The sequence below is a fragment of the Gigantopelta aegis genome, chromosome 14 (genome assembly GCF_016097555.1).
Source record: "Gigantopelta aegis isolate Gae_Host chromosome 14, Gae_host_genome, whole genome shotgun sequence".
Taxonomy (NCBI): domain Eukaryota; kingdom Metazoa; phylum Mollusca; class Gastropoda; order Neomphalida; family Peltospiridae; genus Gigantopelta; species Gigantopelta aegis.
This window is the reverse complement of record NC_054712.1, coordinates 26,444,527-26,459,571: the sequence shown is the minus strand read 5'-3', so window position 1 is coordinate 26,459,571 and position 15,045 is coordinate 26,444,527. Positions and strand designations below refer to the sequence as shown.

Here is a 15,045-nt window from a genome sequence, read left to right as displayed (position 1 = left end):
CAAATTCTCTACTTAAAAATGATAATAATAATGTCATAACCGAGATAATGTCAACATCTATTGTTTTCTACCCAAATATATCTTACTACAATTTTTATAAATATATATTTTTACAAACAGGATTAACTTTAATTATCGGTGTCCTGTAGTTAACACATCATTTATTATACTACTAACTCGAATCATAGCAACCCATAAAAAAAAAAAAAAAAAAAAAAAAAAAAACCCCAACATAACCACCCTAATGTAAATTTAATTTTAAAATATACATGCTTTACACTCAGTAAATTCGAATTACTGACTTGAAATTAAATCAGTGTATGTTTGTTTCAGGGTCTCGTCAACCGATCACATGTACTAGAAATCTGACTCTACCAAGGGCAATGTCAATTGCTTTAAATCACGTGACAGTATCGTAAAACAGAAAGTAGAAATGTCTACGAGTACATCGCTATGTTATTAATGAAAACAAAACCTGCTTTACTAAATTACGTTTTTGTTTGTGTACGCGTTTACTGTGATATCAACATTATACAGTAAATATTATATATATTGGACAACGCGCCTATTATTTTTCCTGTACGTGATCAAAACGATGACAGTATAAATACATTTCGCGATCATTACGTGCATTGTACGAAAATTAAACAAACAAAACCGACGAGATCTTAATAAGAAGTGAACTCCTAGCTGCATGATTGGCTCAGTGTAAAGATAACCAACCAGTCGTGTTTCAATATGTAAAAAGTATTCTAGGAAGTTCATTGTGAACAGAATGGAAAGATTTGTGGCGTTGTGGATTGGATTCAATAAACAATTAAAATGGCGGAGTTAAAAAAACAACACAAGCGTGATTTGTTCAATTTAGGGGCGCGTCCATCAGATTGAGTTGACGGGGGTTCACGGGTGTGATAGCGCTCAGTACATCAGTATATAAATATTGCTTTCCCTTCTTTCAAATTTAAAATTAAAAACCAATATAGTACCTCAAATAGGTGATTTTGTTGGGAAATAAATGTGTGGGCACCAGTAAAGAAAAGAGAGAGAAAAAATCCCTGATAGTGTCTGTACATCAATTATACCATAGTCCACAATGTTCAGTAAGTACATCAGTAATAAATATTCCCTTCAGTTCCTTCAAAATTCCTTCAAAATTAAAAACGCAGGTGAAATATTACCATATTTGTTAGTCCCCTACTGGTCCCAACAGAAGGGGACTATAGATACCATCTCTATCTGTCTGCCTTTATGTCCATTCATCTGTCCATTTGTCTGTCCCACGGACACTTTTACAGATTTTTTTTCACAATTGTTCAAGATATTGTACAGCTTTATCATACACAGAGTTCCAGATAAGTTTGATTTTTGTGGCATTTTATCCATTACGGCCCTGTAACTTACTGTGTGGGAACATTTATTGAGCCCATTAAGGGACATATCTAAATTTAGTAGTACTCTAAAAATACTCTGGTTTCTGTAGATCTGGATGTTGACTGGCGACAAGCTGGAGACGGCCACGTGCATCGCGAAGAGCTCGAAGCTTGTCTCACGACTGCAGGGCATTTACACGTTCAGCAAAATCTCCGACCGCAGCGAGGCTCACCTCGAACTCAACGCACTCAGGCGAAAAAACGATAACACTTTGATCATCACCGGAGATTCGTTACAGGTCATTTGTTATAAAATTTCTGTTTATGGCCTTTTCACAATTATTAACATTTTCAGAAGTGGACAAATCTGATGCTGTTGGAAAGGGAATTAACTCCAGCATACGTTTTGAACAAAAAAGAACTCATAAAAATTTTAACATCAATATTCTTAAGTATGCTTTTAAATGGTGGAGTTGGGTACCCATCCAAAAAAAGTAGTTTCTAATCTTATAAAAATGGTGATAATTGTTGAAGGTAAAACAAGATTTCTAACTTGTACATAGTTTTGAAAATCTGAGATTGGCTGTTTGCATTACAAACACATAATCATTTGTTAAGCAGTTAGATTTAGGTTTATATTTTATGGAATTGTTTTTGTCCTTAAAATAAGAAAATTCTTGTTTTTATCTATTAAACCAACATACTTTAAGGAAACAGACTATATTCCTGTATTTTGGATATTATTTCTTCCATCATAATTTTGTGTGAGGTGTTTTTAAACATTCATTCATCTGTCTGTTCATCCATGTATTCATGGATATGGAGTGCTTCATTAAATAAATTCTTTCTTTCTTTCTTTTTTTGTTCCCCTCCATCCATCCATTCAGTTTACTTAATATATATTTCTTATTTTATAAGGGTTCTACTGAATACTGAATCAGAAATAAAAATGATGTCTGTATATTTTGAGTTGAGCCTTCTATATGTAAAGTTGTGTTATAATGTTGTTTCAGATGTGTTTGAAGTATTACGAGCACGAGTTTGTAGAACTGGCTTGCCAGTGCCCTGCTGTTGTTGTGTGTAGATGTTCTCCCACTCAGAAAGCTGATATTGTCAAACTGTTGAAAACACACACTGGAAAACGGACCTGTGCAATAGGTAAATGAGAACTTGTACAAGTTTTTTTTTTTAATTTTAAAGTAAAATAACTTGTACAATAATAATCATGAGCATAATTATTTTAATAATTGATGTAACTGTGGTAATGATAATATAAAACCTACCCTACTTAACATTGACAGTATGTTTTGATTTTTTTATTACTCGGTAATAATACTGTTACTGATGTTTTGATCTGTATACACCACTGAATTGGAACAGGCTGTATAGATCTCCTTGAAAATGGAAGAGCACACTAGTGCATTTAGTAAATATTAGTGCTTGTTTTTAGCTCATTAGATAAATTAAACACTTAGTTTGTCTGTATATTTAAATATTTACATGAGCTTCATAAATTCTGATTGAAAAAAAGAAATGTTTTCTTTAATGACACCACTAGAGCACATTGATTTATAAATCATTGGCTACTGGATATCAAACATTTCGTAATTTGACATATAGTCTTTGAGAGAAAACCCGCTACATTTTTCCATTAGTAGCAAGGGACAGCACATACCATGGCCTTGAATGTACCAATCATGGTGTACTGGCTGGAACAAGAAATAGTCTACTGATGGGGATTGATCCTAAACCGACCATTCATCAAGCAAGCACTTTACCACTGGGTTATGTCCCGCCCCCTAAATACTGATTGTCTAAGGACACCAACAATACTGTTTGATTGTATACTGTGTCTAAGGACACCAACAATACTGTTTGATTGTATACTGTGTCCAAGGACACCAACAATACTGTTTGATTGTATACTACTTACAGGTGATGGTGGAAATGACGTCAGCATGATACAAGCTGCAGATGCTGGCATTGGTATTGTTGGCAAGGTAACGACCTCTTGTTTTATTTACCACACGTCTTAGGGAATGAATGAATGAATTATTAATAACACCCCAACACAAAGGAAAATTGGCTTTTGGGTGTTGACAAAAGCATACGAATGAATGAAAGAGGACAAACATTTTATGGTCAATACACAGAGTATGGCACTTTGGTGAAGTTTTTGTTGACTCAACAAGGTTTTGTGTCTGTCCGGTGTCTGGTCCATCAACTTCTGCTTTGAAGTCTATCTTCTTATAGCGTTTTGATTGAATTGTTCTGATTTTCTAAAAGGGTCTTTACTTACATTTGATTGTCTGGTAGTAGATTACATATGATCATATTTCCATGTCTTTCTTTCTCTCCCAAGTTTTTTTGTGTCTGTTCAGTACTGTTTGTTAGGTTATTTTTACTCCAAGTTTGGAGTTCTTGATACGATTTAGTTTACTATTTATACTGCCATTTTGAATATACTATAGTGATGTTATAAGATGGTAGACAAAATTTTAGCTTTAACATTAAAAACCCCTTTTTTGATGTTTTACAGGAAGGAAAACAGGCTTCCCTGGCTGCCGATTACTCCATAACACAGTTCAGTCATCTTGGCCGTTTGCTGATAGTACATGGACGAAACAGGTTAATCCTCCAGTCATTCTTATGTTGAAATATTTCTTATTGTCAAACAGTAAACTTGTCAGAACCAGCAAAGCTTAAAATATATATTCATTGGTATTCACCCCGTCACCACTGGAGTGTGATGTAGCCCAATGGAAGAGTGCTTCCTTATGGTGTGATCAGTCAGCGGATCAATCACCATCTGTGAACTCAGGATTTTTTTATGCAGGTCAAACAATGTCCTTCAAATTGCTACATAAAAGGCCATGGTATGCACTGTCTTGTCTATGCGAAAATGAATATAAAAGGTCTGTGTCTGTCTCTGTCTCTCTCTGTCTCTGTGTCTCTCGCTGTCTCTCTCTCTCTCTCTCTCTCTCTCTCTCTCTCTCTCTTGCGACCAACCATTAAATAACTATGTATTACACAACAAATTGCTGTAGTTTTAAAATGTGATAAGGTGACATTAAACACATTTTGCCTACCTTTGTAAAGTGTCAGAAAAACAGCTATGTGTTTTTCTCCTCATTTTTCTTGCTGGTCTGCATATCAATAATCTTTCATTTTACTTTGTTTTGCTTTGTTGTAGCTGTAGTGTTTTAAGAAGAAGAAAAAATAGGCTTCATAAATATGGGCCATAATGTTTAACGTGGCAGTATGCCATTATGTCTGTGTTGATTTGTGTTTTCAGTTACAAGAGTTCGGCCTCGCTGAGTCAGTTTGTCATTCACCGTGGCCTCATCATCACCACCATGCAGGCTGTGTTCTGTTCAGTCTTTTACTTCGCCTCCGTATCTCTCTTCCCTGGCTTTCTCATGGTGGGGTAAGCTGTGACGTCACTCAATGATTATTATCATATTTTACGTAATATCTTTTACTTCGCCTCCGTAGCTCTCTTCCCTGGCTTTCTCATGGTGGGGTAAGCTGTGACGTCACTCAATGATTATTATCATATTTTACGTAATATCTTTTTTATACTGGCATTACATGCTGTTTTTGCATCCATCATGGTTTGAAGGCTGCACAGGAATTCCGAGAGCTGAAAACCAGAACTGTCTTATGTTCCCTCAAAAATGTTATTATAAAAACAAGTGAAAATTCCCCAAACTAAGAAAAGAAAGCAATATTATTAATTTTTCTCAAATTATGTAGCTTTGCTTTTGAGTAGATTAGATCAAATCTGAAATGGCAACAAAGGACCTTTATTTAGCTATAGTTTTTAATTAGTATTTTAACTTTTAAAAAATCACTTTAATTTGCTGTTATTACTCCCCTACTGGTCCAGCTGGAGGGGACTATAGGTTTCATCTCAGTCTGTCTGGCCATCCATCCCACTTATAGTTTTCTCCATGTTGTTTTCACAATGCCTTGAGATATTGAGCTAAACATTTGTGTATAGCTTTACAGATTAAGTTGTACTTTCATGGCAGTTTACCCATTTTTGACAGTTATGGCCTTTGAACTTAGGAGATAGGACATAAAAGTTTGTTTTCTAGACTTTTTGTTTTGCAATGCCTCAAAATATTTAACTGAAATTTTTGTTATAGCTTTATCATGTTCTGGAATAGAATAAAATAGATGTTTAACGACACCCCAGCACGAAAAATACATCGGCTATTATGTGTCAAACTATGGTAAATCCAAACTTATAATGTTATGTTACAGATCATGTTTGACTTTCATGGTGATTTAGGTTTTCACAGTTATGGTCCTTGAATTTGGGAGATACAAAAATTTGTTTGTCCCCTAAAGAGTCATGTATTGTTTTAGCAGTACTCTCAGAATGCTTGTTTTTAAATGGGTATCTAAAATCATTGTAAAAATATCATGATTCAAGTCCCCGATTTCAAGCCATTAAAAAGAGGATAATATTTTTGGTGTACGTAAATCTCTTTTATCTTCTTATTAATCGACCTCCAGAGTTTTGAAATAATATTTTAATACAAAAAGAAGACGTACATGTGAAGATATACAGTACCGTATATTGCCGGGTTACAGTACCGTATATTGCCAGGTATTACCTGACTTTTCAAGTCTACAAATACTTTCAAAAACAAGAGAGTCGGCTTATACACAGAGGCAACAAATTGATTCATAAAATTCCGATCGAAAACACTCCCGACCCCGACTTACAAATTTTGATCAGACCCTTACAGCCTTTCACAGCTTATGTAACAATAATTTGTGCACAGTATAAATAAAACACCCCATCATGCAGTATTATGTAGTTTTTTGTTCTTTAATAGTTTGATGAATAATAATAAAAATTACTTGTTTTATTGTCATTTCAATGGTAAAAACGTGTTCCACCATCTTTGTTTGACACCTCTGTCTATATCATTTTGTAAGCTCTTTATTTGATTGGATCACACGATTTTGTGTAAACAACAGCCATGGACCACAGTCACAGAATCATTTCTTTCTGAGTGGGGGAAAACAGGGATTAAACATGCCTTAATGAGTTTATTATTTGCTGTCCAGTGAATAATTAAATTATTTATCTGCAGTGATATGTTGTCACATCTTGAATTGTTTATTTTCTTGTTATGATTTATCGGTGCTAAATTAGTTTGCACAGCATGGATGACGTTAGCATTGCGATAATTATTACCATGTCTGTAATAATTAAAGGGGAAGAAAATATAATGAAAAAGAAAGCACATGTCTATTTGTCAACAGTATTATTGACATCAATACAATGTACTACTGGACAAAAGATGACTTCGGCTTATACACAAGGCCGATGATTTTATACTTGATATTTAGGGTAAAACTAAGAGGTCGGGTTATACAAGGAGTCGGCTAATACACGGCAATATACGGTAGTATAACTTGGTAGAAAACAGGGTGTTTGGATTTGTTGCAGTGTTAACAGTGTTTGTACTGGTTACGTTTCAGCTACGCCACGGTGTACACCATGTTTCCCGTGTTTTCACTGGTATTGGATAAAGACGTGTCCTCAACCATTGCCATGACTTATCCAGAGCTTTACAAAGAAATGACAAAGGTAAGACGATTTGTATTTTTTTCACATCAGGGCCCATATTTTTGAAGCTGTCTTAGCACTATGAAATCTTAAAACCATTGTCGATTGTGACATTACAACAACACACGCTATAGTGATGTCATAGTTTACGATGGTTTTAATATTTCATTGGCTAAGTATGCTTTGAAAATAAGGGCCCAGACTGGCCAAATAACATCAGTTAGCAAATTAATCCAAGATCCTAGGGTTAATTTTGTCTGTTAAATCATTATCAAAACACATTTTGTTGGATTGTCAAGTGAATAACAGGTGACTACCATATCATGTGAAGGATTGAATGAGGAAAATTGCTTTTTATATTAATAACATATACAACTTAGTTGATTTTCATTATAATTTCCATATTATTATTATGATATGACTGTGTCATTAATCTTATGAGCACTGTTTAATAAGTAATTCATTTGATTTCAAGTGAAACAGTTTGGAGAGAAATTCTTATTCTTTATCAGTACATAATATTTGATAATAAGGCAGGAATGGATCCAGGATTTTCTAAAGGGGGTAGGGGTCACAAAATTGTAAAAGTGCAATTTGACTTTGTCGAAGCCAAATAGGCCAAGCTCCCAAAGGGAGTGAGATCTGTAGGGATTGCTACCCGAAAACATTTGAAATTAAAATGTAAAGTTCAGAGGAATTGTTTCACGGCAGTTCACTTACTATTAATTGGCAAAAAAACATTACAATTAAAATTAATACCAAGGGCTGGCTCTGGCACTCTCCAAATTCACCAATTGCGAATTTTGAAAGCAGTTGGCAAATTTCAGGGGTGCAGAAGGTACTCGCCCACTCGCCAAATACGAGTAAATATTCCGACAGACGAATTAAAAAATGCAACTACCAGTCCGACGGGCGATCTATCTTTTTTTGACTGACTGTATTATAATTTTATTTATTTATTTATTTATTTTTGCATTGAATCCGCGATTATGCATCAGTCATGCAAGAATTAGAAACCAATCAAACAAACATTTTAGAATGATGTCGAAACGCACTATAATACATGCGCCACATTGCCAATAAACGACTTAAGAGTTCCGAACTGCACAAGTGCATCATTCCGGAAACAATTTATAGCGAAAATGGAACCATACCAAAACAGCCCCAAACGAAAATGGAACCTAGCGTTGATTGAAACAATCTATATATCTACAAGATATTATTTTTTGCCATTACATTGAGGTGCCTTTATAGCCAACAAAAATGGTTCCGTTTTGATAGTGGTTCCGATTTAGCCTAATTCCCAGGAATTAGGACCTGTCAAAGATCAGTAGTTCCAAAAAAATAATGATCTGCTTACGTTAAAAGTATGTTTCTGGTGTGTGTTTTGAATAGATTCTTCTATTAAATACTTGCGGGATGTCTCTTGAATTTTGTAAATCTGCATGAAAGAAATGTGAATAACGTAGTCTTAACCAGAATATTTCAACATGTATTGATTTGTCAATCAAACTTTGGGGTTTGATTTTGTTCGTTTGCCACGTGATGTTGATAACTTACCAAGTGTCCTTGATGTTTTTGTCATTAAATATATATACATATAGGCATAGGAAGGTGCAAAAAAGTGTGTGTGGGGTGGATGGGGGCACACACACACACATACACAGACACACACACACATATATATATATGCTGCTATTGGATCAAAAGTATATTTTCTATAGGCTGGCAGACCATTTTCCATTTCTGCACCCCTGAATTTTATTTTAATTTGGCGAAATAATTTCATGTAATAATTGACATTTTTTAGAAAATAACTGACAATGTCTGCAATTTTTAAAGTTTTATAGACAATTTGGCGAATTGCTTTACTCACCCAGAGCTAGTCCTGATTTTTTATTATTACCATTTGTTGCTTTACCTTGAATTATTACTTTTGAGTCGTTACGACATACTTTAAAACTTTTTATTTATTGTTATTTCAGGGAAGATCATTATCATTTAAGACATTTTTTCTGTGGGTGCTAATTAGTATTTATCAAGGTGAGTCTGAACACTTGATTTATTTACTAAACTTAATATTGAATTGTCCAACATGTAACATAATTCCATTTTATCTGCCAACTCTCATCATAGTATAATGCAGGTATTTATTATTTGTTCGTTGATGTATATTAATATCTTCTACCGAGTTAGTGAGAGATACAAAACAAGTTCAGCAAAGAGACTTTTAATTGTGAGTGTTTTCAATCATACATCACTTGCTTTCATGATGTAAAGCATGACCAGCAAATATTCCGTTACTGTTTTTCACCTTTAACAAATAGTCACTTAATGATCACAGAAATAGTCTTGAGAATGCTGTTTTAGGAGGTATTTAATCACGTTTCCTCTTCTTTCACCTAACTAGCTAATTAATAATCAGAGAAATATTCCTTCCATCTCTTCACATCTATTTCACCTTTGACAATGTTTTTTTTTCAAGAGGTATAATCATGTTTTTTTTTTTCGCAATTAATAACTAACCAATTAATGATCAGAGAAAGATTCCTTCCCTCTCTTCACATTTATTCCACCTTGGGGAAGGATTTAGCTCAGTCGGTCGAGTGCTCGCTTACGGTGCTTGTGTCGCAGGATCGAACCACCTCGGTGGACCATTCAGCTGATTGGGGTTTTTCTCGTTCCAAACTGTGCACCACAACTGGACAAAGGCCGTGGTATGTGCTTTTCCTGTCTGTGGGAAAATGCATATAAAAGATCCCTTGCTGTATTAGGAAAAACGTAGTGGGTTTCCTCTAATGACTATGAGTCAGAATTACCAAATGTTTAACATCCAATAGCCGATGATTAATTAATCGATTTGCTCCAGTGGTTTTGTTAAACAAAACAAAACAAACTATTCCACCTTTGACAATGTTGTTTTCAGGAGGTATAATCATGTACGGAGCGCTGCTGTTGTTTGATGATGAGTTTCTTCACGTAGTGTCCATCACGTTCACGTCCCTCATTCTGACAGAACTGTTAATGGTGGCCCTCACGGTGCGCACCTGGCACTACCTTATGGTCATAGCTGAAGTGTTCAGTTTGGGCATATACATCGCATCACTAGCTATCTTGAAAGATTACTTTGGTGAGTACAAGACAGGGTTTCTGCCAGAGCGTACGGAGTGTAAAATTACATATTAATGATTATTTTAAATTTAAATAATAGAACTGATGTTTATCACTTAGGAAAATGCATAAAATGCAGTGTCCGATTTCAAAAGATTTCATACCCATAACCACTTAATAGGGGCACTTATGGTCTGGTTTGTTTTTATTATGTACCCTGAAATTATGTACCCTGTAATTTAAATACATTGTGTATAAAATGTATTGAGAGTATGATTTATTTATACCCTGTGTTAACTTAACTTTTACTTTAAGTGATTCTTGTCAATAATTCCTATTTGGCTCGATATAAAATAAAAAGGAGAATTGTTTATGAAGAAAAGAAAAATTTGTAAAAACATTTGTGATAGAAATAAAACATAAAGCATTCACCTATTGTGAAGACTGTTGTCTGATCATGGGATTTAAAATGGTAGTTAGTGCAGGGTATATAATGTTTTCCCTAGAAATTTGGCAAGGCATGGTAGACTAAACATTTTTGGGGCATTTCTCCTTTTTCAAGGCATTTTTTTTTTGCATTAAAGATAAAAGATTTTAATAGAAATAAATAGAAATGTTATTAATGTGTTTGGTTTAATAAATGAATTGCAAAATATACAACAAGCATATTTTATTAATTAATAATACATTTCTGACCGTTTTATAAAAGCAATTTTCGAATTAATCTCATCTCAGAGTTGCATGGCACTAGACCATTGAGGCCTGGTGCCACACTATGCTAAAACAAGTTAGTCAGATCACTAGTATAGTATACCATGAATATGTTATGTCAGGCACCAAGTAATACAATGTTTAATGCATATATAAGATTATATATAAGTATTATACTTATTTAGTACAGTATTGAATTATTATTATAAAATTCACCAAGTTTAAGATATTGTTTAATAATACTGAGGTGTGAGACAAGTTTGTGATTGTTTTTGAAATTTTTGGTGCAAGACCATTTCACTTTAAAAAAACCTAAATAACACAAAATTAAATAAAATAAAATTTTATCTGCTCTTTTAATGGGCAACAACTAATTTTAAAATATTTGTTCCTGATTTCATACTATATTTTGCTTGTAGTAACAACTTTTAACTCTGCAATTATTGTGATCATTATTTTAATTTCTCTTAGGAGAAACAAAGCCTTCTTATTTCTTTGAGCAGACTGAACCTAAATCTTGTTATTTTGCAGATGCTTCATTCCTGAAGACATGGAACTTTGTGTGGAAAGTGCTAGCAATCACTGCAGTCAGTTGTATTCCCCTGTATGTGCTGAAGTATCTCAGGAAGAGATTTTCTCCACCAGTCTATTCCAAACTCACATAAACTTGTTGCAGTGACTCTGTAGTTGTGAACCTGTTGAAACTAGGATCTTCCCAAGTTACTCGATTCCAGACTAGTAACCTAAACCTGTTGTTGTGGCTATGTGTAAGCTGTGAACCAAGATCCCACTAATCACCCTGGATTCTACGTTTGGCTGCAAAAAATATTAATCAATGAGTTTGAAGCTTGTTTAGAAACCTTTACTATTGCTGTGACTCTGTGACTCTGTGAAATCCAGGATCATTATACTAAGAACTCTGGATTCTTTGTTTATACTCCCCAGATATAATACATCATTCTGCTCGAAACTGACCTGCTAACCTCAGTTCTATTAATATTGTGTTTGAACGGACTTCCAAGCTTGCTCATTATTAACCTACCTGTACTTCATCGATGCCTCTTGGACAATCATACACAAATCTACTCTTTCTGTAAACCCACATTTAACCGTAGATGTTTCAAAGATGTAAGATGTAATGCAGCACTTGAACTTAAGTATTTGTGTCCCATAGCAATTTAAAACAAATTGCTGTTGAGCCATTCTATGGTAATTTAAAAACAAGACTTTTGCAGCAAATAAACGGTTAGTTTGCAGTATGTAGACCTATTCTAAATGTGCAAATATTAAATACTGGAAGATTATGTACACTAGGTGTTTACATTTTGCCATTATTGAGGAGCTTTACCAATGGCACAATTGTCGTTCGAGCCCTGTAGGTTTAAAATACATTGAGTGTAAAATGTATTGAGAGTTTTATTTATTTATTCCCTGTGCCAGCTTCCATTTTAAATGGGTTTTTTGTTTTGGTCAATAATTCGGCTTTGGTTTTATGTTAAAAGACAAAGAGCCACTTAAAATGTTGGCTACTGTGAGATATGGCCTGTAATATACATATACACATTAGATGTTTAACATATTCTATTTATAATCTAATACTGTATATAAACTTCTACAGTAGATGCTTCAGCTTGGATAAATCTACTCTCACTTGGTTAATCAGATGCTGGTTAATCCTGATGAACATTGTAAATGTATCTATGACAGTCATATAATTATATATATACATACAGTTGAATCCCGTTGGCTCGAAAAAGTGACCCATTGGGTAGTTTGACCTAACCATTTGGTGAACATCGTGTAAGTGTGACTTGGGACTTCGTTTTTGGTTTGAGTGTTGCGGTGTATCTGACCCTTCCCAGTTCAACCCAACGAGATTCTACTGTATATATAACAATGTTACTTGATAAGCTATTTAGTCTCTTTGACAATCACAGATAAAGCTACTCTCATTCATCTATAATCTACAAGAACACAGTAAATGCTTTGCCTGTTTGACAGTAATAATTTACCTTTGTGATAAAAAAACTACACACATGCACATACCGGCAAGCAAACAGTTAACATGCACATGCACATGCACACATATACACCTATATTGTGGAGAAGAAATATCTCAAGTGGCTATATTGTTGTCTACAATTAGGGCCAAATTTACGAAACCTCTTTTTCTTAACAAGTGTGTAATTTCATACATTTACAATGCTTAAACACCTATATTTAAGAATAACAGGCTTCGTAAATTTGGCCCTTACATTTTTGGCCACTTGCACATAATGTAAATGATGATGTATCTTTTATGTATTCAGAAAGTGCTGTTTATCAGAATTTAGTCATAATACAGCAGTGTTAGTCCTGTATCTACTGGTCGTTATTGTATGTGCTGTCCTGTCTATGGGAAAGTATAAAACCCTTGCTGCTAATGAGACTTGCTTTGAAAACTACATATTTGCATCCAGTAGTCGATGATTCATTAATCAATGTGCTCCATAGGGTCTCCACGAGTACTCGGGTACGGGTCGAGTCTAGCAAGTACCCGTGCAACGAAGAGCACTCTCATTTAATTGGATTTTTTTTACATCATATTATGCTTCCCGCCAGTTACATTATATGCTATGGGGGGAAAAGTCGAATGTGTATGATTGGGCATCCATGTTCAGCGTTGGAAGTAAGAAGCATAATGCTATTTTACTTTATTCCTTAGTCTCATTATCATCTAATGTAAATGGCGAGTACTCTGGTCCGGGTCGAGTTTAACCCTCGAGTACTCGAGTCCCAATATTTTGGACTCGTGGAGGCCCTAGTGCTCCAATGTTGTTAAACAAAAAAAACCCCTTTAAACTTGTTTAAACAGTGTTAAGCTGAGTAATTACAGACTATAAGAAACCATCGATGGGTTGCTCTGGTGAATTCTTTACGTCATGTAACAGTACTGTGGTACAAAAGAACCAGTGAAGTACATATACCCATCACGAGTTTGATGGAGAAGCATCCAAATTATTGTGTTATATCTGAAATGTTACAGAAGATATGGTGCAGTAATTGATTATCCCTTGTGAATTGATAAGGAAGGTGTAGCCTAGACAAGGATTTCTTTCTGTGTGCAGTAATGTGTGAAAGTGGGTCGCATATAAAAATAAAACAATTCCCAGCTTAGGGGCTTTTCAAATATTATGTAAAGCCATTTAGGTCAAAATTAGACCCCCTCCCTCCCCCTGTAATGCTAGATCTTACATCCCCAAAATAATACATAACACTTGGAGAACCCTACCCATGCGATAGGTACAATATAATTTTAACATACCGTTTTTCTCTTTAGGAAAGTGCAAATATGCATTTCAGCTCATTTATAATCATTGTTGTGTATAGGTTTAGCTATAACTAACTAAGCTAAACGTCATTGTCCGTGCGACGGAGCAAAAAATAATTAAAAACCCATAAAATTTTTTTAGTAATTAAAAATAAATGTTACAGAATGGTTCAGTACACCCATCCACTTCCTGTAATAATGTTTGGACCTACACTATCCACTCGAGCATTATATAATATTTGAATGATTCCCCAGCATTACAGCTTAGCAATCTAATACAAGGCTCACACTGCAACACATTTTGGTTTAGCCAATTTTCAAACATCTGGAGTATTTCCTTAAAAATCATTCAAATGTGGTTAATTTAAGGAATATTTTATTAGCCAGTCTAAAATGTTTAGCCATTTTGTGTAAAAATTAGCAATTGGCTAATATGGCAATGTACAGGGTGAGCCCGGGATGTAAGGCTGGTAGGTACAGAGTTCATTTCCTAGTACCAGCTCCTATCCAGAACGGGTATTAATGACATAAGTTTGAGGTGCAAGACCATAACAACTTTGCTCACTAACCACTAGTAACTACCTACTAACCCAATACCCTGGATAGATTGCCCAAAATGGCCGAGTTATGGGCCCAGGCCAGTATGCTTGAACATTAATTGGATGCAAGGACGAAAATAAGTTAATTTATTGATATTCAATTCCACACATTTTGTAATGCAATCATGCTCATGTGTTAATCTGGATTGAACCTGTATTAGGCTTCGATTTTGATGCAATCGGTGGCCATTAGATTTGGTGACAGAGGATTAGCGCTGAATACACACACTTCCAGCCGATGTTTTGTGAAATAACAAAATTCAAGCTGTTGTATGTTCTTATATATGCCTTAATATTTATATGTATATTTGTATCAAAATGTTATTTATTTTAAAATAAAAAATACTGAATACA

The 15,045-nt window shown here is 34.6% G+C and overlaps 1 protein-coding gene across 2 annotated transcripts in view; it reads left to right on the top strand.

Moving 5' to 3' along the window:
* Positions 1-15,045, top strand: part of LOC121388099 (probable phospholipid-transporting ATPase IIB) — a 46,064-nt gene extending 31,019 nt beyond the window's left edge. For both annotated transcript variants that reach the window (XM_041519314.1, XM_041519315.1), the window contains exons 18-26: positions 1,481-1,669; positions 2,384-2,528; positions 3,306-3,370; positions 3,910-3,998; positions 4,666-4,797; positions 6,873-6,981; positions 8,946-9,003; positions 9,887-10,090; positions 11,314-15,045. In XM_041519314.1, coding sequence (XP_041375248.1) covers positions 1,481-1,669; positions 2,384-2,528; positions 3,306-3,370; positions 3,910-3,998; positions 4,666-4,797; positions 6,873-6,981; positions 8,946-9,003; positions 9,887-10,090; positions 11,314-11,447 — 1,125 coding nt within the window. In that variant the 3' untranslated portion in view covers positions 11,448-15,045. The remainder of the gene's footprint in view (positions 1-1,480; positions 1,670-2,383; positions 2,529-3,305; positions 3,371-3,909; positions 3,999-4,665; positions 4,798-6,872; positions 6,982-8,945; positions 9,004-9,886; positions 10,091-11,313) is intronic.